The sequence below is a fragment of the Pleurodeles waltl genome, chromosome 10 (assembly GCF_031143425.1).
Source record: "Pleurodeles waltl isolate 20211129_DDA chromosome 10, aPleWal1.hap1.20221129, whole genome shotgun sequence".
In the NCBI taxonomy this organism is placed as follows: Eukaryota; Metazoa; Chordata; class Amphibia; order Caudata; family Salamandridae; genus Pleurodeles; species Pleurodeles waltl.
In genome coordinates this window covers 343550839-343576108 of record NC_090449.1, presented here as the reverse complement: position 1 = coordinate 343576108, position 25270 = coordinate 343550839, and the positions used below count along the sequence as shown (strand labels likewise).

The window sequence follows — 25270 nt, the reverse complement described above, 5'->3', positions numbered from 1 at the left end:
TTAGGTAATGATGTTGTAGCCCCTTTCCGCTGTTGCCGTTTTATATTGCTTCCGCACAGTGGCTACCACAACTGGGTCTCTAGTTTTCTCAGACATGGCTCTACACAAAGAGCAATTTAAGAGAGCGCACTCTTGATCGAACCATTGGGGGACCTGTGGTGCTGCTCTGTTGGGTTTACAAAAAGACTTGCTGATTTTAATACATAGGGCCACAAAGGAGCTGATTAGATCTCCTCATCAGAAACCTCTGCCACGCATCCCATGACTAACTTGAAGATTTTCTGTTATTATTTTCCCCAAAAAATAGATGGGGATATGTCAATTTCCATCACAATCTGAGGTTATCAGTGGACACTGACACATTTTCAAGAGTAGATATGATTTTAAAATCCTTCCTAGATGGAACAGTAAGTACGAACTCAACTGGATTGCGAGCTCCAAAGTTAGTGCTGATGACTGTGCTATGGGACTGAAAGGGAGCAAGGTTGCAGGGGGCAAAGATATAATCAATCATTAAATGGCAATTCCTGCACCTAAAGGTCAGTATATCCAAAATATTGTTCCCCCCCACACGATTTCCATTGTGTTAAACAAATCGGAAGAAGCGATAAATCCTACCAATTTCTTACCTCTCATGTCCCCATCCACCCCCGTCAGAGACACTACGATGGTGAGCCTTTGGTAATTTAGCATTAAAATCTCCACCCAAACACAAATATAGTTGCTGTCCCTTAATAGTTGTTCGCTTCACAAGAGAGGCAATATATTCAAAAAGCCCTGGAAATCTTTGGTTAGGTACATTAAAAAAGTAATTATTATAAAAGTTTATGAGGTATAAAGACAGAGTCCCCTTGAAAAGGACCACTTGAAAGTCCTTCCCTGGCACATTTAAAGCCTCTGCATAGCCACCAAGCTGCAAGTTAATCCAAGCAGTTAGACCTTCTGATGCTCGCCCTGCTTGGGAAGGAATGGCCGTCGCAATCCCGGTCCGCGGCGGCTCCGCTTTCAAAGGAAGCTGGGTGATCAGTATTGCAAAGGGTACCCCCCTTGCAACAGAAGTTCAGGCAGAAAGTCCAGACTGGCCCCCAGCCGGTCAAGAGCAGCACACATCAAACAGCACATCCCCAGAGCAGCAGGACTCCCTCTGACTTAAATAGGGTTAATCAGGCCTAGTCCAGCAGGGGACTGTGGGACTCATAGTCCCCAGCGATCTCTGTCCACTATTGCTCTGCTCTCAGATGTGGCCGGGTGATCAGGATTGCAAAGGGTACTCCCCCTGTTACAGAAGTTCAGGCAGATAGTCCAGACTGGCCCCCAGCAGGTCAAGAGCAGCACACGGCAAACAGCATGTCCTAGAAGTATGGAATTTTACAGGAAAATACACTGGACTAATTACAGGTGTAGAACCAGTCCGTACTACAATGAAGCCCAATGCTGTTTTTCTGAGAACACCAGCATATATCATTTGACCCCAGAAACAGTGGCAGGTATAACAGCAATAATTGAGGACATATTGAGGAAAGGGATTCTGAGGGAGAATGTTGGGAGTCCTTATTATCTGCCAGTCGTGTGTTTGCAGTAACCCAATGGCAAGTACAGGATTGTCCAGGATCTTCAAAAGATTAACAAGATAGTTTTTCCAAGTTCTTCAATGGTACCAAATCCAGCCACCATTCTTTTCCAAATTCCATGCACTGCAGAATTGTTCACTGTTGTGGATCTTTGCCAGGCTTTCTTTTCCATACGATTGCACAAGGAGAGCCAATTCCTATGCTCTTTTATATTTCAAGAGGGGGTTTTGGCATAGTGCTGAGTTCCACAAGGGTATACTGAGAGTCCTTCTATTTTCAATCAGATCTTGAAAAAAAAATCTTGAATCTCCACAATTGCCTCGTGAATCAGTTCTGGTGCAGTACATTAAAGACCTACTTGTGGCATCAAGCACCAGAGAAGCCTGGAAACAGGATACCATTGCTCTGCTTAATCATCTAGCAAAGAATGGACATAAAGGCCCTCATTACAACCCTGGCGGACTGTGCAAATAGGGCGGTAAGACTGCAAACAGGCCGGTGGTCATTACCGCCCCATTATGACATTGGCGGTTTGGCATATGCCAAACCACCTATGTCCCGCACCGTCCGCCATGGTGGTAACGACTGCCAGGCTGGAGACAACGGTCTCCAGCCCGGCAGCCATCACTAGTCCGCCGGCGGTATCAGGACTCTGCATACCGCAATGGATTCCGTGGGGTTTTCAACTGCCAAGAAATCCATGGCGGTATGCAGCATCAGTGCCAGGGAATTTGTTCCCTGGCACTGATTTGTGTCTCCCCTTCCCTCCTCCCTCTCCCCTGAGTCCATCCCTAACACCCACGACCCCCCTACCACCCTCCAAAGATAGTAGGATCCCCTCCCCGTCCCCCGACCCTCATTGAACCCCCAAACACACACCCCCACACCCTCTACACGAACGCTCACATCACTCACACACATACACGTGGACATACATGCACACCTACATACACTTTACATTTCCCATACACACATTACACCCCCTGTATACATACACACACTCACACAACCCCTCTACACACTCACACGCACACCCCCATGCACGCACACACCACACAACACCCCCTCCCCTAACGGATGATCACCTTACCTGCGCCGGGAGGGAACGGGATCCATGGAGCCTGCTCCGCCGCCAGCACCCCATCACCAGAACACCACCACGCCGAATACTGGGTCGTATTATGGTGGGCTGTGTTCTGATGATGTGGCGTTGACGGAGGAGCAGCCTCCACTACACCGCCGACCGCCAGTATGGCTAAAGGCGGCTCTTCGTCCAAATAAAAGGGCAGAGGGTCGCCAGCAGTCATAATATGGTTGGCAGAAGACCGCCAACACTGGCGGTCTTCGGCCCGGCGGAACGTCAGCGGTCTCTGGAGGAGACAGCCAAGGTTGAAATGAGGGCCAAAGTGTCCAAAAAGTAACTTGCAATACTGTCAAAATGAAGTCCAATACTTGGAACATATGATTGAGAAAGGTACAAGAAAGCAGGGGTGTGTAGCCTGGTCAGTAACATTGGAGGCAGTTAAGCTTCAGAGTTTCCAACAATCACACTGGCATATAATTTTACAACACATTAGACGGCAAGCAGGGGGCATAAGAGAAGCTTAAGGGGCAGTGGAAAGGGAGTGGAATGAGGAATGGTATGGGGTACAGAGAGAAAACACAATATTTTGTAAAATATCCAAAACTTTTGAAGACTTTCAAAACTGACAGAGGGTGAGTGTGTGTGCGCTTTTTTGTCTGTGTGTATCTATCATGACTCTACAACTCTATGCAACATAACAATATTTGTGTGCTCCTTTAAAGAAAACAAACTATTGATTCAACAACCAGAATATTTAGGTTTTTACACCCTCTGACTTTTCTCATTCGGGAAGTTTTTGCACACACATAAAATCCTGACCAGTGGGAAATCAACCTAATCGATGCGGCACCACCTTTGTGCATTAGGTTTCACCAACATTAATCAATATTAGTACATTTGCAACAGAAATTTACAGTCCCTATCTCAATTGTGTAGACGACAGTACCTCACGTCCTACACCACAAATCTTTAGCAGACAAGAAAATCATAAATCAATTCTTATTTCTCAATTCCACATCTTAGACTCCTTCTTAGTTCAATATCTAATGAACTACTTCAGCAATAAGCACATAAGCATCATCAACTCACTCAATACATAAATCCATTGTTAATGGTCTGCATGCCGAACGCCCTACGCCACGCTTTTGTGCACTTCATGGCCAATTTAGGTTTGCAAACCAATTTTTCAAAATCTTTTATTATGATTTGGGTCCCCAAGCGCTCTCAAATTTCCACATTACAGTTGGTTCAATTCATTAAGTACAAATACCTTTTCCTACCTGCGCGTTACCGCTATCTCAGTAGGTTTTTGGGTCCCCCACATTTCCCAAAGTAGGGCAAAACTAGCTAGAGAAACTGGATCCTTTTTGAGGATTACATGTCCCATGGGTGGAAGAGCACTGGCCCCCATGTTAGAGATATGTGCCACCCAATGTGCACAGACAGCCTCTTATGGGGCTAGTATCTGGGGCATATATGACTGGTTTTGCAAAGGGAAGAGAACTGATTTTGCAGGAAATTCTTGGTTGCCCTTGTATCGACTTCACACTATATTTGCCATAAAAAGTTGGGTCTCACTTATTTGAGCAATTATATTTGTACTAGACCCCCCTGTTGTGGCTATCTATTTGGCAGGCAGAGGAAGCATCATTAGCTAGAGACATTATTACTGATTGCTTAGCCTACGACAAAGGGTTTATTAATTCCGTGGCTAGCGCATGTGAAAAAAATCACTGGAAGATCGGTATTGGCCAAGCCTTTTCTGATACTACCTCATGTGCTGTTCTAGATAAAAAGCACATGCTAGCACTATTATTAGCCCCAGCAAAAAGAAGACAGATGAAAGGTTAAATCCTGGGAGCCCACAGTAGTAACTTATTTGAGTCTTAGCATCAGGACGGCTTCCACTAGTTATTTGTAGCGGTGTAGAGGGAACTGGGAGTGTTTTCTGTTACTCTGTTTCAGAATAAACATAATTACATTTTTACTGTGTTTTCCTCTTAGGTATCAAAATAATCTTGAAGAGAGAGTTTGCCTTTGCAATAGGACCTCCAATCAATCTATGCTGCACTTTCTATTTTTCTGTATCTTATAAATTGTATACAAAAAATCAAGATAAATTAGCCTCTGTACCCCAGCCTATCATTTTCTTAAACAGCTGCCAGATGAAGAGGTGCATACTTGCCTATGCTCATTTCTCCATACAGCTGTTCGCTCATTGGGTACAATGCCTTATTAACAAACTGATTTTATTATTTCACCTGTGATGTATGCCCTGTATGCTTTTTAGTTTTTGTAATTGGTTGGATAACTGATTCTGTATTTTAGCCCCTACTCTGATTTCAATATATTCTGTGGATCTTGTTGTGTCTTGAATCTCAGCATGGTAAATAAGCTTTTGCAAATATTGTATTGTATTTATTTTACGTCCGCTTTTATAGTTGCTGTGCAACTGTGTAAAGTTATATTGAATTGAATTGAATTGAGTTAAATGTATTCTGTGTTCCCAGTCCCTCTCAAATCAGGGGGCAATTTGTATGTTCTCATCGGGCACTGTCCTACAGTATCTTGTTGTACTAGCCTAAACTGCAGGTCCTCATCATGAGTCTTATATTTGACTTCTTTTGGACTACAATAGTTGGTGCAATTTAACTCACACAACTAATCTTGCTCTAGCAGATTTACTGGACTGGAGTCACACACAACACACTTGTGCTTCTCCTCAAATGAACATATTTTTACAGGAGTCATTTCTGAAATGAGATTGGTAATCTGTTTATTTGTAACTCCTACAATTTGGATCTTGTTTCCCAAAAGGGGTAGGTCAGAGACTTGCGCTGTTCTAACAGTGGAGCAGGTAGCTCTGGTGTCAATAAGTAATGACACTTGGTGGCTCTTTATCTCACCTTCTAGAAATGGTCCACTCCAGTCTACCTCTAAGACTGTGCCAGGTATGCAATCTTCCTCCTACCTCAGGCACAGTCATTACGAAATGTCAGAGCCAAAACTCTCACTGTCCAACATAGGGAACTGTTAAAATGAGTTCTGATTCTGATATGGATTTTAATTACTCTGGGCATTCGATTGATATTAAATCTGGGGTTACCCACATACTATGCAGCCACTGGGGGCTTTTGGAACCTGCATCATTGGAACTTATGTCTGAATTGGCACTTGCTTTTGATGAACACGTGCAATCTTCATTTACATCTGATTTCCTCCTTGCATTCTATCTGGATTCAACCTACACTCCCTCTTCCAGCTCCCAGTCTTGTTACAGAAGTTGCAACATCTACACCTGAATTGAGATCAATCTTAACTGCTCAACCTCTATCCTGTGAAGCAACCTTGAACACCTTGCAGTCCACCTTGAAACCCCAGTCCTTGCATGCCTTTCCGAAAACCAACATCTTGCATTGAACCAACATTCCCTGCAAACAACTGATTCTCAAAAAACCTTTCTGTGCCATTTGTGCCATTTGTGTCTGTGCTAACATAAATATTTTGCTTAAGCTGCTTCTGCTTCATCTCCCGTTCATCACTGCAATACTTTGTGTGTTTCAAAATCTCATCCAACTATTTGGTCTGCCACTAAAGAACATTCTGCTGTTTATGTTGACTAATCTCAGATCTCAATCCAATAACAAACTGTGGGATAAAGAATACCATATCACTAGGCTCAAGATGTGACTGACCTGTGTGCTGGTGGAATGCCTTCAACAGCTGTTCATAATATTCATGCACTGACTCTTTTAACTTATTGCTGAATTCTATTCAGCATCACATAATACAAATCCCATTGAGGAACTCTGTCTTTCAGGAAAGTAATCACTTCATTGTATTTATCCATCACAATAGGTGATGGTGCATGAGTGCGAGCATGCCTATGTGGCTCTGAGCTTGGCCATTGTACGGCAATTTTGCACTCAGCCGACAAATCATTCGGAACAACAATGTCAAATAAAATATTCAAACGAATAAACAACACTTTTGAAACTTTGAAAAATCTTTTAACTTGCCCTTAGCACTGAATAGGGTTAACTTTCAATTTTGGAAAATTGTAAATGTAAAGATCTCACCTCTCTCAATGAATAAGCCAACACATTTCCTTCATTTGTGGAACCCGGAGGTGGCTTTACATCAGTCGCCTCTGATTGTTTCTTTATCTTTTCATGTTTCTTTGCCCATTTGCTCTCTAATTTCTCAAAATCACTCCATTTACAAATGCATTTTACTAATTCAGTATTGGGCAATCGCATTCCTGGAGAACACATTGTCTCAATTGCTTTATCATTCAGTTGCTCTCTGAAACCATTCTGTAATGGGACACTTTTTGAAATTTTGACTTCATATTTTCCATACATTTCAGTCAGTTTATCCTGTATAACTACTGCTCATCTAGTATTTCATTTCTTTCTCTTGGAATTGATTCACATGTTCAAGATCTAAATAGCCTTTAATTATTTCCATTTGTAGATACTTTTTTTAAATAGCACATGGTTACCTTCGACTAGAAGTCGATGGTAATTGCATTTCCTAAATGCCCAACTTGCATTCAGGAAATGTTTTGTACATCTGAATAGGAATCGCAAATAGGTACTCCCTATTTGTGATATCCTATTCAGAGGATCGCAAATTGCGCATTCTGCCCAGTAGAAATCTCAATTTGCGATTCCCTAAAGGGCTCAATACGTCTGAAAAGCCCATTTAGCATTTCTTAAGGGTCTGAAATAGTGATTTGGACCATTAAGAAATGCTAAATGTCTTTGTACATCTGGCCCATAATCTAGGTCCCTCCACTATATTTTTTCTCCATCTCTAGTGTTGTGTATCCCATATTGCATCCTCATAATGTTTCACAGCTGTTTTTGTTTGTCTCTGATATTTTTATCTTTAGCTACTATGAGCCATTTTCTCCAAAGCACTTAATGCTTCAAATTGTGTAGGTCTAGGAGGTGGCTTTATGTCACAAAGTTTGTCTCTTAGTCTGTCATTAATTCTCATGTTGATTGTTACCTAACAAGGAAAGGTCAATGGGCCGTATTTTTCAGTGATCTTACACCAGTGGTTAAGCCATACACATGTATGCAACCCTTCTTCCACTATCATATGATGAGAAGACATACCCCCAGGAGGTGCCTCTTCACCTTTCCATATCGCAGTTGCCCAATCACCTCTCATTAAACCACTAAAAGCTTTAAAAAAGTCACACTTTCAAATTAAGTCAACAAACAACAACATAATTCAATTCTGCAATGTTTTGATGCTACTCTGTACACATCAATTTCTAATTAAGTCTGTCTCCCAAGCTCAGTGCTGCTCTGCACCAGTCGACCAATCACTACGCAGCTCTTCACACAGACTAACCAATCTCAGTACAGCACAATATGGCGCACCAGCCTGCTCCTTGCAGCAGCTCACCCTCCTTTCCAATTTCTTCCAATTCATGCAAAGCTGTGACTCTACAACTCTATGCGACATAACAATATTTGTCTGCTCTAAATAAAACAAACCATCAGTTCAATAACCGGAATATTCAGGTTTTTACACCCTCTGACTTTTCTCATTCGGATAGATTTTCAGACACACAAATAAAATCCTGACCAGTGGAAAATCAACCTAATCAATGCAGCGTCACCTTTGTGCATTAGGGTTCACCATCATTAATCAATATTAGTACATTTACAATAGAAATTTACAGTCTCTAACTCAATTGTGTAGACGACAGTACCTCACATCCTACACCACAAATCTTTAGCAGAAAAGAAAATCATAAGCCAATTCTTATTTCTCTATTCCATATCTTAGACTACTTCTTAGTCCAATATCTAATGAACTTCTTCAACAATAAGCGCATAAGCATCAACAACTCACTCAATACATAATCACCAATACCAGTACTTCAATAAACCACAATCATTAAAACAATTATGATGCAGAACCCTATTAATACTCACACCTCTACATCTGCAACTGCCTTAGAAACCGCATTCCGTCAATTTTCAAACTCGGGCTTTCACTCAAACAGTCAGTTTTTGATTATTATTTTCAGTCAATGATAAAAGTTGGTGTGAGTTCAAAAGCTTTATTTATAAATATTTTTAATTCCTCAAATCGTTTTTTAAATCAGCATAGAAAGTCATCAATATCAAACCAATAATTAGTAAATCATAAAAATAATACCAATGCAAAATAAATGCATTAAGCGTGTTACATAAAGGAAAAGTCCCTAATCTAAATCTCAAGATGGAATTGTGGAGAATGAGAAACGAGGTGTCAGTTATAATCAAGGGCATTGTGAAGCACCCGCTATATCTGCTTAAGTGGGGGTGCCATTGGAGAAAAATAAGTTGTTATATGGCCCTTCCTAACTTCAATATGTGGCTTGCAGCTGGCAAGAATTAATATCATGGCAAAGCTGTGGGATGAGGGCCAAAGGTTGCCAAAGAAGCCGAAAGGTGACAGAAAGATAAAGTATTCGAAAAGACAAAAAAAGTCAGAGGCAAAATGGAGTGAGAGGGCGTAAAAGAAGAAAGGAGAGTAGAATGCAGATGAGGAGAGAATAATGGAAAACAAAAAGGAAGCACATCGGAAAACAGCACAAAAGAAAAAATCGAAATAAGGAAATAAAAAGAAAAGGAAGGAACAAAGATAGAAGTAATAAAATGAAGCGTGGAAAGACAGACATCGAGAAGAAACAAGCATTTGCAATGCAACGGGTCTCGCGTTTGCTCATGTTAGAGCTGATAGCGTTGTAAACTCCTAACCCGACTTTTCACATATCGGGCAAAAGTGCATTTATATACGTAACCCGAAAAGTGCAATTAACTATGTAAAGCGCACGACGTCTGCCACACGCTCGTAAATTAGAGAAAAAGAAGTCCACGAGCCCAATGGAAAACAGCGAGCCTTGCATATTTTCTGTACTTGGTCGCTGCGCTCGAGGTGGGCTAGCCACCGGAAAAGGCATGACGTATGCGTGCCTTCGACTAATGAAAGCAAGCAGATTTTACTAGGCAAGCCCACGAACCAATAAAAAACACTGACGTGACGTTGACAGGGCTCCGTGCCCTTTTCTGAACACTAAAGTGTCTCGCTGCGAAATGCGTGCGCGAGCGCATGCAACGCAGGCTCGACCCTAAAAAATTAGGGAGCAAATACCTAAAATGAAAACTAGAAGGAGGCAAAGAAATATGAAGAGCATGAAGACAGATTGAAATAATGGAAAGAGGAAATGGGGGATGGCGGAAGGGTGATGGAAGGAAGAAGGCAAACAACTAATGGAAGGAATAGAAAAAAGAAAAAAGGGTGGAATGGAGGAGAAAATGAAACCAAGAGGATCATAAGAAGAAAGGAGGGAACAAGTAAAGGATTAAGGATTGAAAGAAGAACGATAGAAAGGAACAGGAATATAAAAAGGCAGGTAGAAAGAATAAGAGATGGAATGAAAAAAGGATGGACAGATCCAAAGATGGAAAGAAAGACTGAAAGAGTAATGAAAGGAGAATGGAAAGCCAATAAATCACATGGCCAAACTGCATGGTTTCACTCCGGATTCCTTCTAGAGTAAATAAAGTGAAAGACTGCTCGCAAACATGACTAAGGGAGGGTGGAAGGAACATAGGGACAGAGGAGAAATACACATCTCATAGAGACTTCTAGTTGCAGATTCCTTACCTTTAAATTTCCCAGATGGGTCAGACTGGATCTGGAGATTTTCATGAGCAGTACCCCTGCGCGCCGTTATGTGGCGCCAGTCAGCTCTGCATTCATCGTTGGCATCGTCTGCACCAAATAAAACATTGCGGTTCCTAATTAGTTACACTGATGTCATTTCTTTTCTTTCTGTGCCAGCAAGCGCTGATCCGAAGAAAGCTACCCCTCAGTCTCAGTCACTATTCGACTTAATTTATTTGACTTTTTGTCAAAGGCTTTTTGAGTGTTTTTTTAAGGCTGTCCTCCAGAAAGGCCGGCTTTAAGCTCTACAGATCCTGTCATTGGGCAATGTCTGTGACAGATCCACTCCTCGTGTACCTTTGGTGTCTGGAACGCGACCACAACCTGGGCCATGCATCCGAACTCTCTAAAGCTGATAGCGGCCGAGTTGAGATCATGGTCAAGAGGAAGGTCCCGGGAATTGTCACGGAGTCCTCCATTGTCGTTGTGGTCCCACTCCAAGTCCTCGGTCGATCAGATAAGTTGATGCATAAGAAGAAGTCTAAGAAGTTAAAGCGTTCTTCAACTTTCCCTTGGCTGATGAGGCGAGGGAGTGTCAACATTCTAGGCCTCACTCTGTGGAGCCTACACCTGGCCGACTTCATGCCTTCCTGAGTTTCTGGGAGCCGGGGTGACCCCTGGCCAACTGAAAATTTTATGAAGCCATGTGCCTCAGTTTTGGGCAACCCGACACAGCTGGAGTGCCTTCGGGCCCTGCAAAGTTGGAAGGGGCTTCTACAGGTTCCACACCAACAGTTTTTGCCTCTGCGCACCCAAAGATCTAGTCCTGGATCCAGACACGTGTTGGTCATACCACCTCGACCTTCAACGACGCCAATGCTCCTAGCACCGCCCGGGCCCACGGATGGTGCCATCCCCTCTGTAATTCCTAACTCTAACACAGAGCCGGATGGGCATCGTACAGTGATGATTCAGATGCCAGCAGGATCCTTCCCTCTTAGGTTGGATCTGGAGCCCTTTCCTTATGGTTTAGGTTTCAGGAAGAATGGTAGGGGTTACTGGATCCTTTAGAATACCAGCTCCATGAAGAACGCCCTATGGACTGGTGTACAGACTTAGGTGAAGCTAGTGGACTGGATATTTAAACAGATACTGGCATGCTTTCTCCCACTACAGTTGCTATGGAGTAGGGAGCTTCTTACTCTATGGTGGTGAGGAAGGCGGCTGAGGACCTGGACCTTGAGTTGCCCTTGGTGGCCATCAGGACTAATTTCCTGACAGAGGTACTACAACCGGGAGCTTCCACCTCAGAACCCTTGCCTCTATTTAATGAGGCCTGCATGGACGTCCTACGGGGTACCTGGTCCAAACCCAGCACAGGGGCTCCTGTGAACAGGACGACTGCCCGCCGCCATTGCCCAGCTCCAGGCAACCCAAGTTTTCTGACGCAACACCCAACTCTTGAGAGCTTGGTTATCCAAGCCTCTACCTTCAAGGGCGTTTTCCCTTCTTGTCTCCCGGATAGGGAATCTAAAAGGTTGGACTCACTTGGTAAGAAGACATTTTCTTTCGCAAGCCGTGCATTGCGGTCCACGAACGCCTTTTGGGCTGTTATTCTCACACGATGTGGAATACGGTTGCACAAGTGTTGCCACAGGTCCCGGAGGAGGCCCTATCTGTACTGTGTCAGTCCAATGGGAGAGATGCCGTGAAGTTCACAATCCGTTGTGGACTGGACACAACAGACTCGGCAGTAAGAGCGGTTTCATCGACAGTGGCCCTTAGGCGTCACACCTGGCTGAGAACGTCTGGTTTTTCAGGGGATGCCCAAGCTTCCTCGATGGACATGTCCTTTGATTGCAAATGTCTCTTCGAACACAAGGCAGACTCGGTGCTCTAGCGCTTCAAGGATCCTTAGACTACGGCCAGGTCCTTGGGCCTCGCAGTAGGCCCATGACCCTCCCAGTCTGCGTTTTGCCCCTTTCATGGCTACAGAAGGCCTCCAACCGCATCTATACCTGGCCAGCCACTTTGCCATGCATGCTGCCCAACCTCTGCATGGCCAAGTTGGCAGCAGGATTTGCCATCTCCTGCTCTGCTGGCAATCCATCATGTCAGACAGTCGGGTTCTGTGGCTAGTCCAAAGGGTCTACTCCCTCCCCTTCACAACTACCCCTCCACCCAGGCCACCATTCTACGATCGGATGACGGAGGATCACTTGTTCCTTTTCCGTGAGGAAGTTACAGCTCTCTTGGCCAGTGAAACCATAGAGAGGGTCGTTGTGCCAAAAGTAGGTGGTGGTTGCTATTCCTGGGTCATTCTGGTCCCCAAAAATAACAAGGGCCTCCGCCCTATCCTAGACATTTGGTCCCTCAATCCCTTCCTCCAAAAGGAGAAGTTAAAGATGCTCACTCTGAATCAGGTCCTATCAGCCCTGGACCCAGGAGACTGGATGGTAGTGTTGGACTTGCAGGACACTTATTTCCATATCCTCGTCCTGCCTGCCCACAGACATTACTTGTGTTTCACAGTAGACCTTGAGCACTGTCAGTTCACAGTACTCCCCTTTGGCCTTACCAGCACCCCTCTGGTGTTCACCAAAGTGAGATCAGTGGTTGCAGCTTTTTTGCTGAAATCAGGGATTTCAGTCTTCTCTTACCTTGACGGATGGCTGTTGAATGCGGGCTTGCCCCAGGCTGTTAACTCCCATCTCCAGACCACAGCGTACCTCCTGCATTCGCCGTGGTTCACTGTAACATGCCAAAGTCACTCCTGACTACCTCTCAGACACTCCCTTTTATCTGAGCTGTTCTGGACACAGTGATGTTTTGGGCTTATCCTCCCGAGTGGCTAGTACAGGATATTCAGGCTATGATACTGATGCTTCAGACTCCTAGTTTTCGGAGAATGACTCTGAGGCTGCTGGGCCTCATGCCCTCCTGCATCCTGCTGGAAGATGGTATGTCCATGCTCTACGTTGGAACCTAAAGTTCCAGTGGGAGCAGCATCAGGGAAATCTCTCTGACAAGGTACAGATTTCGAAGGGAACTTTGAAAGATCTGCAGTGGTGGTTAACGAACCGCGATTGGGTCAGAGGCAGATCCCTTTCCCTTTCCCAACCAGATCTGACAGTAGTAACAGATGCATCACTCCTGGGATGGGGCGGCCATCTGAGAGAGGTGGAGATGTGAGGCATCTGGTCTCTGGTGGAATCCAGAATCCATATCAACCTGTTGGAGCTTCATGCTATCCCACTAGCATTGAAAGCATGTCTTCCCTCTATCAAGGGGAAGATAGTGCAGTTGTTCACGGGCAACACCATTGCCATGTGGCTCTGCAACAAGCAGAGTGGGGTCGTTGGACCCTGTGTCAAGAAGCTCTGCGCCTCTGGACATGACTGGAAAAGCAGGGCATACCCCTGGTGGCTCAGCATCTGGCGGAATTTCTGAATGTCAGAGCAGACGAACTCAGCCAAATTTGTCAAGTGGATCACAAATGGCGTTTCCATCCAGAGGTGGAGCAGTAGGGAGAGCCTTGGTTAGATCTTTCTGCCTCCGCAGAGAGAGTGCAATGTCAGCATTTTTTCATGTTGGAGTTTCCAAGGTGGGAATTGCTCAGAGATGCTGATCATTTTGAAGGGAACTCAGCCTTACTGTACGCCTTTCCGGCTTTACCACTTCTGCCCTGAGTTCTCAAGAAGATCAAGAACGGCCAGGCCCAAGTAACCCTTGTGGCTCTGGACTAGGCAAAGAGTCTGGTATCCCATGCTGCAGAGCATGTCCATTGATCCTCCAATCACATACTGCCCCTTCCGGACGATCTTTTGTCGCAGCAGCAGGGGAGGGTTCTGCACCTGTACCTGTCCACTCTATGCCTTCTTGCGTGGAGATTGAGCAGTGACAGTTGACAGGTTCTGACTGTAGACGGGTCTCTGCGACCGCGTCTTCTCTCCCTCGTAGCCGACATCATTCCACAAGTTCCCTCGATACGGCGTTGCGTTCTCATGACAACGAGAGTACGCTACGTCGCGTCACCAGTAACAACTTCCTGGTTTCGAAAGTTAAAAAGAAGACTGACTACATTCCTGCGGATGCGAACGCCACGGAGAAGATGCCGGCCGGTGGAGTAGCAGAGTCAGAGACAGCAGTACCGAACACGGACGAGTCCTCCCGCGGAGCTTACGAAAAGACGCCGAGTGCAGCATACAAAGAAACGCAGAGGACGCGAGACACCCGCCACGACCCCGGAGGGTCGTGGCTTTGGAGGGTACGGTCCCTCCTAGGGACAAGGGGGTCACAGAGAACCACGGGCACCGGGGAAGGGAAACAGGGAGGCGGGAGAGGGGAAGGAGAGGGACACTAAGCCACCAAAAAGGGGGGGGGAACGAGGAAACCGAACGGGCACCAACAATAAAACCCTTCACAGTGGAATATCCTCACCAACCCACCCTGCTTGCTCCCTTCGAATAAAAATAGCAGTACCCAGATCCCACAGAAGGACTTACCTGTTCTTTCTTTCCCCGTTCTTCTATGGTCCCGGAAACCGCCTGAGGGGTCCACCATCCGACACCGTCACGGCAACCCTACGAAAGGACATAAGAAGGAAGAAGAATTAATAAGAACGAGTGACAGGAAGAATCAATTATAACCACGTCAGAAATCCGGAATACTATATTTTCTTTGTGGACATTTAATAGAGAATAAAAGCATACGATAATACCCACGTACCACACTTATCCGACTCAGTCTTTCTGCGCTCGTACACCACAGCCTACCACACTGACCTTCCTCCCGAAGTATGTAATGTAATCCCTCCACAAAAATGGTATACGCCTGTCATTGGAGAAAATTTGTTGCATGGTGACAGACAAGTCTGTTGACCCCCTTTCTGCCCAGCAGGGCTCTGCTATTGACACTCTGAAAGGTTATTTGTCTGCTATGTCTGCTTTTTTGAGGTTGCCTGATCAACCCTCTTTCTTTAAGTCCCATATTGTTCATAGGTCCCTCAAGGCTCTTACATATCTTTTTCCTCCATCCCCATTCATTATGCCTCAGTGGGATTTGACATTTCTGATGTGCACTCCTTTCAAGACTATCCACAGTTGTCCTCTCAGGCTTCTCATTTTGAAAACAGCCTTCCTTGTGGCCATTACATCTGCCCACAGGGTAAGTGAGCAGCAGCTATTGTCATCTAAGCCATCCTACCTTTTCATCTATCCTGACAAAGTGGTGGTTCGCACTAGGGCCTCCTTTCTGCCAAAAGTAGTTATGCCCTTTCAATTAGGCCAATCCAGTACCTTGCCTGTTTTTTATGCCCCTCCACATCCTTCTATAGAAGAGGGGAGACTCCACCACTGGGACTCAAAAAGAGTGTTGGCGTTCTACCTTGACCATACAAAAGAGTTCTGCATGAATGATCAACTCATTGTCGGTTATGTGGGTATGAAGAAAGGTCAGGCAGTGCAGAAGCAGACCATTTCCAAATGGGTCGTTTTCTGTATTAAGATCTGCTATGCACTGGCCAAGAAGCAACTCCCTAAAGGTTTGCATGCTCATTCTACCCGAACTAAAACTGCAACCAGTGCGTTAGCATGCAGTGTTCCAGTCCTTGACATCTGTCAGGCGGCAACGTGGGCATCTCTGCACATGTTTACCAAACACTGCTGCCTGATAGTGAGCTCCGTAGGGATGGGCACTTTGCTCATTCGGTCCTGAAGGTCTTTCTAGTATGAGCTTGGTTTGCAGACCTACCTCCGGGGATGGTATTGCTTGGGTATCTCTTCAAAGGTGAGGAATCTGCCACTAGAAGTCTCTGTTAGATGAACAAATTACTTACCTTCGGTAATCCTTATCTGGTAAAGACAGTGGGGGTCATTACAACCCTGGCTGTCTTTGACCGCCAGGCTGTTTTGGAGGAAGCACCGCCAACAGGCTGGCGGTGCTTCCAGGGGCATTACGACCGCGGCGGTTCAATCTTGCCGCCCACCAAGGTTGTAATGAGGGCCATTATCTAGTTGCAGATTCTGTTTCCACCTACAGGGAATTCTTTCCCTGGCATTGATAGGGGTCTCCGCCCCCTCCCCAGAGTCCTCCCCACCCTACCCCTTCCGATCCCCCGACATACACACACCTACACGCACAGACATACACACGCATACCCACGTATGCATACATCCATGCACACATCCAGACACTGACATACATACATGCACACACGCATTCACACATCACAATATACACGCACACTCACATCCATCACGCACACATGCCTCACACCCGCATGCATGCACACAGAAACATAAACATACACCCCCCACACACACACAACCACCCCCCACACCCCTTCCCTGTCGGAGCACCCGACTTACCTGCTTGCAGGGGGTCTTTCGGCAGGAGATGGGATGCGGTGCTGCCAAGCCTATAAATGATCAAAAGCGTCCTGGTTGGAAAATTAAATATTTCAGTTGTCTAGGTGATGTAGAGCAAATGCTGAATTTATGTGACAGAGATAATCTAGTTACCCGCCACCTTGTCACCTGCCTCCCTACTTACACGTATATGTTTTTGACACAACCCCCCTCCCCATCTTCTTCAGCAAGAAATCTCAATTTGTTCTTGTATCCCACCATGTGTCAGGAATCACTAATGGCCACTAGGGCCAAATCATCCGGGTACCCTGTTTCAAATCAACATAGAAAAATCCACTCCAACATTCCATTCCATGGAACCAAGTCACTGATCACTGCACTAGTCCTTATCAAACCTACCTATTTCAACATTCTACTTGTAGTTCTTCACCTTTTTGTCTTTCCCTCACTGAATACATCCTTCCTTTCTGTCCACACTAGCAACATACATTCAACCAGGTTCTACCAAAACTTCCTTGTGTTGAAATGTGGTTCACATTCCCTCATTTACTGGGGCCCTACCACTGAAAATTGCTTCCAGTTGATCTCTGTGTTGTCACCTTACTTAATTAATTTAATTTTGCTCTCAAATCCTGCCTACTACTACAAGAACGTGCTATCACCTAAAGACACAAACGTAAATAATGTCCACTGTAATATGTATTGTTCTGTCATATTACTGCTGTCACTCACCAATTATCAAACCAGTCACTTCATTTAGGTAGTTATCTAACAATAACTTTATTGAGTTACGCATCACTATTTTTATTGAAATATTCTTTGTGCTAAGGAAGAAGTATCCCTTTGCAAATATGCCTTGGAAGAGAGTGATATTATAGACATGTGAATCATTTGCTGGGGTGTTATAAAATGTACTTGTGCTTAGTCTCATGGAATTCTTTCTTTCAGTTACTCGACTCGAAGAGCGGGAGTCAGAAATGAAGAAAGAGTACAATGCCCTGCATCAGCGCCATACAGAGGTAAGAGAGGTCATACTTGAGTTTGTAGACAATGTGCCTATATAGTAGGAAGCTAACTTCCTTAACTGAGACAAGCAGAAGAACATTTAGGGGGTGATTCCGACCCTGGCGGTAAAAACCGCCAGGGCCGGGGTCCGCGGGAACACCGCCAACAGGCTGGCGGTGCTCCTTTGGGCATTCTGACAGCGGCGGTACAGCCGCGGCCAGAAACGGAAAGTCGGCGGTGTACCGCCGACTTTCCGCTGCCCAGGGGAATCCTCCATGGCGGCGCAGCTTGCTGCGCCACCATGGGGATTCTGACCGCCATCCTGTTCCTGGCGGTTTCGACCGCCAGGAACAGGATGGCGGTGAGGGGTGTCGTAGGGCCCCTGGGGGCCCCTGCAGTGCCCATGCCAATGGCATGGGCACTGCAGGGGCCCCCATAAGAGGGCCCCACTTTGAATTTCAGTGTCTGCTTAGCAGACACTGAAATTTGCGACGGGTGCTACTGCACCCGTCGCACCCCTTCCTGGTGGAAGGGTGTTTCCCACTGGGCTGGTGGGCGGCCTTTTGGCGGTCGCCCGCCAGCCCAGTGGGAAACCCAGAATGACCGCCGCGGTCTTTTGACCGTGGTACGGTCTTCTGGCGGTTCCCGCTTGGCGGGCGGCTCCCGCCGCCCGCCAAGCTTGGAATCACCCCCTAAATGTACACAGGTTGAGGCATTCACTTAATGCACAGAACTGGGACTAGTTCTGTCTAACATGGCTCAGATTTCTAGTTAATGTGTACAGTGTTGATACTAGAAAGGATTTTGCAGATACTTGCACTAGAAATAGATGTTGGAATATTGGTGTTGCATGCTTTGTTCTCATACATGTATCTGAACAGGATAGACTCTCCACCACTCAAATGGTCATTGGTTCTCAAGAAGGTTCTCTTCACCTTAGTAGTCTCTCAAAGTCATTTTTCATTGTACCAACAAATATTTCTCCCACATATTTAGCTTTTAGCGGATGGTGCATTGCCAGGTTTCAGGTATAGACTGGTCTATAAAAAGCAAATTTACTACTATTAATTCCACAGTTTTACCTGAATAATTTTATTAAATTATCATAACTACTATGTGACAATCTCAGTGTTTTTATTGAGAAAATTCAACTATTTCAGGAGAACATTGCTGGATACTGTTCTGTTTGTGTTGACAGGCTCTTGTTATGACCAAGAATATTCCCTGGAAGATATAGCATTTTTTAATTTGCCAGCCTTTGACTCCACACAATTAAACTAAAAACAAAAGTGATCCCTTTTTACCCAGTGTAAGCCCTTAGTAACTCCAAATAAACCTCTGCCAGACATAGTACCTGCTGAAGCACTAACTGCAGACCAGTGTCAGATCTTTCACTCCCTCTAAGCTTCTGAAGGGATTAGTGATTAACCAATGCAAGTTAAGTCTTGAAAACTGTTCTTTTCTTGACACTCTCCAGTCTGATTTTAGGCCTGGAAGAGGAAGCAAGTCTGTCCTATCCAGTGTCCTCGTCCTCCACCTTCCAGAACGTAGAAACAGTGTTGACACTTCTTCTGTTGGACCTTCCAGTGCTGTTCAGCAGGGTCAACTAAGGCATTCATCTTGCCATATTACGATATACTAAATGGAGGTACAGCATGCAGCTCAATTCGGTAACTTTCATCTGCCAGATCCTAGTGGCACACCCACCACACTAATCACGTCACTAGAGTAAGATGTGTCAATCCACTGGTATAAGTAATGCACTTAAAAATATGACGCACAGCATCCACTTATTGTGTAATGTTGTAAGATGAGATTTGCCTCCTGAGCTGCACAAGTCCCACGAGATGGCGTTGGAGATTATTATGCAGCCCTAATAGATTTTCACTATGATGTCATTAATGCATAATTAATGTGCAGCGCCTCAACTTCATGTTCATCTAATCTGCAGATTTGTGTAACACGCTGAGGTTTTTGTATTAATATGCCCTTGCATCTTGTTGGTTCAATATACTCTGTAGGTATATATAGCTGTATTGGGAAAACATAAATAAAAAGATTCATGCAAAAATGAGTAATGCACTTACAATTTCTTATGACCATAAATGTTGTGAATGCTAATGTTGACATTTCTAACCAAACTACTTTTGGGCCAAGTTTTTGACCCATGGCTATTGGCAGTGAAAAAAGGCAATTGGAAAATCTGTTTAAAACTTAGTGACTCAAAAAATGGGATTAATGTTGTTGGTAGGTCCAGTTTCCACATCAACTATTTCTCCACTCATACTCCCTTGGCTGTTGTATCATGGGGTGGAAATCATTGTCCTTGTATCTTAGGCAGATTGCAGACTTCTGTAAATTTATAAAGCATTTGACAACATGGTTGTTCTTCATTTTCAGTTGCTTTTTTATGGTTTCATCGTGGTTGTAATGTCTTTTGAAGTCTTAGTTTCCTAGTACTATTATACCCATTTGGGGTGAACACAACACTTTACAAAACATCTAAATTTAATTAAACTAAGTGTCACTAATGCCCTCATCTACAACAGCGGTGTTGCCACAAGGTGGTGGGGGGGAATTGATTTCTCCAACGTCTGATATTCCACCTTATGCACATGCATGGCTCACATTGTCTTGCACATTTGCTGCATGGCGGTTTATTTCAGGTAAGCCATAATCTTTGTTGCTGTCAAAAATCTAAAACTCAAAACAATACCACAATCAAAAAACGAAAACAGCTAGCGCTGTTTGGTACTTGTAGAACACATACATTCCAGCACTGAAAAGCAATGTAGGAAAATATCCTGGCAGGCTGCAGGAGAGAGAGACCACAGTCTTTGTAATGAGGACTCGCCTAGGTCCAGTAAGGCTAAGAAATGGGATTGCACAGAGGAAAATGGGGATTCATTGAAACTTCTTTATAAATAGACTGTATTTCAGTACATACTTTAGTAAAAAAAAAAGCGATGCCACTTTAATTAAATCTACGGTATGACTTTTGGAATCATTTAATCACAAAATTATTGGTGGATCTTCAATGTGTGTAATCTCACCTAAAGGTTGACTTGTATGTGCAAAGTATCAGCTTTACCATTATTGCAACCTGGCCTATAATTAATCACAAAATCATAATCAGAAAAAGAAGAGTCTCTCCCTAAATTGTCTGGGATTTAAGGTTCTGGCAGTCTTTAAGAATTAAACATTTCTGTGACAGAGTATATGGCTCCTAACAAGCATGGTAAGAGGCATCCATATTCAGCAATAAAATGTTGTAAAATGGAGCAATGTTCTTTCAAAAAACAAATAATTGATCAGCCTTTTTAATCCACACCAAACAGCTCCCTTGTGTAGCAGCCTAATGACGGGTCTTACAATGTATATGACAATACATGAATCTTCAGTATAAAATTTGGAAAAGCCCATTAATCTCACCATAGCCATAATTATGGTTACTTTGAGCCATTGACCAATTGTTGACACATTGTTCTCATCCATCTGAAAAACGTGTAGTAAATATGGGGATCAGTTATATAGCTTAGAAACTCCACTGTGGTTCTATGAAAAATATGCTTATCCAATGTGACAAAAAGATTATGATCTCAAAATCTTTGTAAGACTGCCATACGTGTATTTCATACAGTTTAAATAAATCAAATTATAATATATATACAATATTTAAAGCACATTGAAATAACCTCTCAAAATCTCATTGAGAAATTATTGAAATGCTGCAGGAGCTTTGTGGGTTCTGAAATCATGACGTTCTACTCAAACTCTTCACCTCCTGGACTCTAAGCAAATGGCATGCTCCTCAGACGTCTGATTTAGTGAACGTTATTACATTTTTAATCTGGTCTAATAGTATAGTTATCAAAAGCAATATGTACCATTTTTATTGTAGTTTTCTTAAGAGCTGCATAGTCTTTACACATCTTAAATCGCCTCTTGTCCTTGAAGCAAAAAACAAAGGAGGAGAGACGGATGGCTGATGATCAAATACACCCATTAACCAGATCTTGTAAGATTTTCTGTCTCTGATTCTGTAAATGCATATACCTGACTGCAAGGTATCAGTGTATTAGGTTCTAAATCTCTTTTATAATCATAACGCTCAAGTGAAGGTAATACGATTGCTTTTCTCTTGAGAAACTAGTGCTTAATTTGTAAATAAAAATGTGCCGGTACCCAAAGCTTTCCTCTGAAACATGTGGCTGCTGAAATTAAATGTGCCAGCACGTAATACTGTGGCAGTGTAATCCTTTAGCCATCTCTGGCCTCTTCAATCCATTTACAGCCACTCCCTGCCCCTTCAGCTCACTCTTGCAGCTTTCTCCCTTTGTGACTTTTTTTCATTTTTCTGTTCCTCCCTCTTTTCCGTAGGTGTCTTTTGCATGCAGTAAACTCTTCAAGCAGAAAAATAAGTGCAGGTCCTCAAAAATAAGTGCCTGTGCCCTGCATCAGAAACCACCAGCTCAGATTTTGCACTGTGTCAATCAAACACATCACTGAAACTTTCATTAAAAAAGATTGCAAATAGATTACACAACCAATATCATGAGGTAGACAAATTTTTGCTGAAGCGTTTGAAGACCTGACTTTAAAATCGTTCACAAAACAGTGAACCAACTGTTTTTTCAATTATAAGAATTCAATTGACTGTTCTAACTGCTCGGTCAGTGCTTGGATTATTCAAAGTCAACCACGGCATATATAGGATCACCATAAACTGAGAGCATATTTTAGCTCTAAAAACCGTTTTCATGATGGTTTCCAAAACAATTAAAGGATTCCTATGTGTATGAAACCATGCAAGACCTGAAGACAAAATGGAACCATCAACGGCTTTGACCGCTTATGGAACTTTTTTGTTCTTAGTCACAGGAATTTGTAAAGATCACAAAGATGAGGTGCCCATATAGTTTACCAAATCTCCTAAATGTAAAATATCTGAGAATATTTTCTTATCCATATGACAAAGTCATTATCACTGGTACAATCATATGTGCTAAAGAAGAGTGCATGGTATTTGCTACCCATTTTGGAACTGACGACATGGTTCCCCCAACAATGCTGCTCCTTTCATTTTTAAGGAACCTGGGGCCTGAATAAAATATTGGCGGGCAGCATGTTTCTCTGCAAGGGCGATGAAGTAAATGATTATGTTGCCCTGACGGAGGTGCCGCCTGTCAATTTTAGAAATGTCCACTGGCCCAGCGAACATTTCTAACATTGGCAGAAACTGCCATCATGGTGGTTCCTGTCAATGCATTGTAAGTTTGATGGACGGCTCCATCAACATCATAGCACCTTAAGGTAAATGTATAATGTTTTTTTTTAATTTTCTAAGGGAAAATCCATAAGCAGGATTTTTTTTTTGAAAAAGAAAATATCAATGTCCTCCTTGCCCTCAGTGGTGATTGGGGCATTGAGCACTTTTCAATCACCCTTCCCACCAGAATTTTTCTGGCAGTGATGAACATTGACAATTGGCTATATGTCTGCCCATCTAAATTAGGTGTACCAAAAAACAAAGGTAAGCCCAATCGATACAATACATTGGAAAACAATGGTTCACTGTAGTCTCATTTTAAAAATAAAATCTATTTTCTTGTGGATGTCAGTGCTATCCACAGGTGAATATACAAATCACAACAAAATATATGTACACTGTAGTAAGCTCCATTATTAAGAATTTAAAGGTCAGCTGTTAAAAAATATATACATTTTTCAAAATTATAATAGTTATGGTTGATCAAGTGCTCACATACGTGAAAAAGTGCAAACATGAGTAACAAGTGAGTAACAAGGGATTTAATCAGCCTCCCAGTCCGATTTTCATCAGGGATACTCTTCCAGTCAGCGCATTCAGTTGCCACACCATGCATACATCCCTCTTTGAAATAATCCAGGTGGACCTGCCTTCAGCATGCCACCCTTTGCCTTTTGAAACTGTACAGCTCACAAAGATTCATGCAAGAACTGGTGCAATCCCAATTTTTATATAGACATAAATTGGACTGGTTCGGTCTTTATGATGACCTCCCAATAACCCAAGGTGAAACGCAGTAGAATACAGATGTATATCGACCCTTCCATCAACCGCTAGTCTAGAAATAACTGAAGGAGTCAAGAGTCATACATGTTTTTACTCTTGTTTGTGATGCACTTTTTTCACTTGTTACTCATATTTGCACTTTTTCACATATGTGAGCACTGGATCAACCATACCATTTGTAATTTTGAAAAATAAATTGTATTATCTTTTTATTAATGGGTGGGCTTCAAATGCACCGAAATTAGGTGGGCAGAAATATAGCCAAACATCCGACTGCCCTTACTCAGTCGGGCCATTTCACCGGTTTGACCACGGCAAAGACGGAGTAGTCTCTGCTATTGTCAAAGCTATGTCTAAATTGAGTGGGCGGACTGTAATATTGGTGGAGAGGTAACTCCATCGCTATTGAGAAGGAGATCCCTTTTCGCCAACATTTAAATTAGACCCTTAGTTTTTCCATAGACTGTGGTGTTTGTAACCTGTAAGGTTTATTCCTGCTCTTTTAAATAAAATGACCAGATCAGCCACAATATATACATAATTTATGTATATGCGTTCTTTTTTCTTTCTTTTTTGGGATGGGGACTTTAACACTGCCTAATTGAATAGGTTGATGAAGATTGTTGATTCTATTTTTCTGTAACGTTGGATGTACTAACACATTTTGTGTTCCTGCCTTACTTTTTCAGAAGGCCATCCATTTAGATGATGATCTAACTGCATCATCAAGTCTGTAAGCTCCTCACACTTAATAGGCAGTTCTTCTACCTGCACCAGTGCATCCATTAATTCACTTCACAAACCTTAGTAAAATAATAATTCATATTTCCCTTGAGGCAACCCAAGGTCCACTACTGAACGATCAAATGTTGGTATGTTACCCAACAATTCTTGATGGCCCTTTTTTAGGTCAAAAAAATAATTATCCTTAGAAACAGTAGGGAGGAAGGTTCAAATTAGCAGAGTTTTGGATAAAAATGATAAAACAAAGGCTTCTTTAGTTTGCATTTGCTTCAGGTTATGGAATAGGCAAACATTTTTGATCCCCTGTAAATCTTTCAGGAGATGCTAAAAGTAAATTGGAAGTTACTAGTGGGTTGGGATGTGGTTAGAACGTAGATGTCAAGAGCTGGCCTTTTGAGTGACGCTTGCAAAGCCTTCTTTGTGAAGAGATAAGGCTCTTTGAATCCAGAGGCAGAAACGGATGCCAGATAGGAACAGGAAGTCTGGAACTGCTATAGAAAATAACCCAGTAGGAAGGAAAAAAACTGGAGACCAGAAAAACCTTCCTACTGACCAAGCCAAGCAACAGAGAAATGAGCAGAGAATAGTAGCAGGAACTAGAGAGACTCTGAGTCTGCAACAAATCCAGTGAGTGAGCAATTATTCAGGAACGATAGCAAAGTAACTGGACTGCACAATGGCGCTCCTTTAATAGAGAAAAAAATAGGACATGGCCCATTTTGGAAAAAGGTTTCTTCTATCTCGGATTGGGCACAACGGAGGATAG

The 25270-nt window shown here is 43.4% G+C and overlaps 1 protein-coding gene across 6 annotated transcripts in view; it reads left to right on the top strand.

Annotated features, from left to right (window-relative positions):
* MAPK8IP3 (mitogen-activated protein kinase 8 interacting protein 3) overlaps positions 1 to 25270 on the top strand; it is a 729083-nt gene that overhangs the window by 232524 nt on the left and 471289 nt on the right. For all 6 annotated transcript variants that reach the window (XM_069210571.1, XM_069210567.1, XM_069210566.1 and 3 more), the window contains exon 3: positions 17649 to 17719. In XM_069210571.1, the coding sequence (XP_069066672.1) occupies positions 17649 to 17719 (71 nt within the window). The remainder of the gene's footprint in view (positions 1 to 17648; positions 17720 to 25270) is intronic.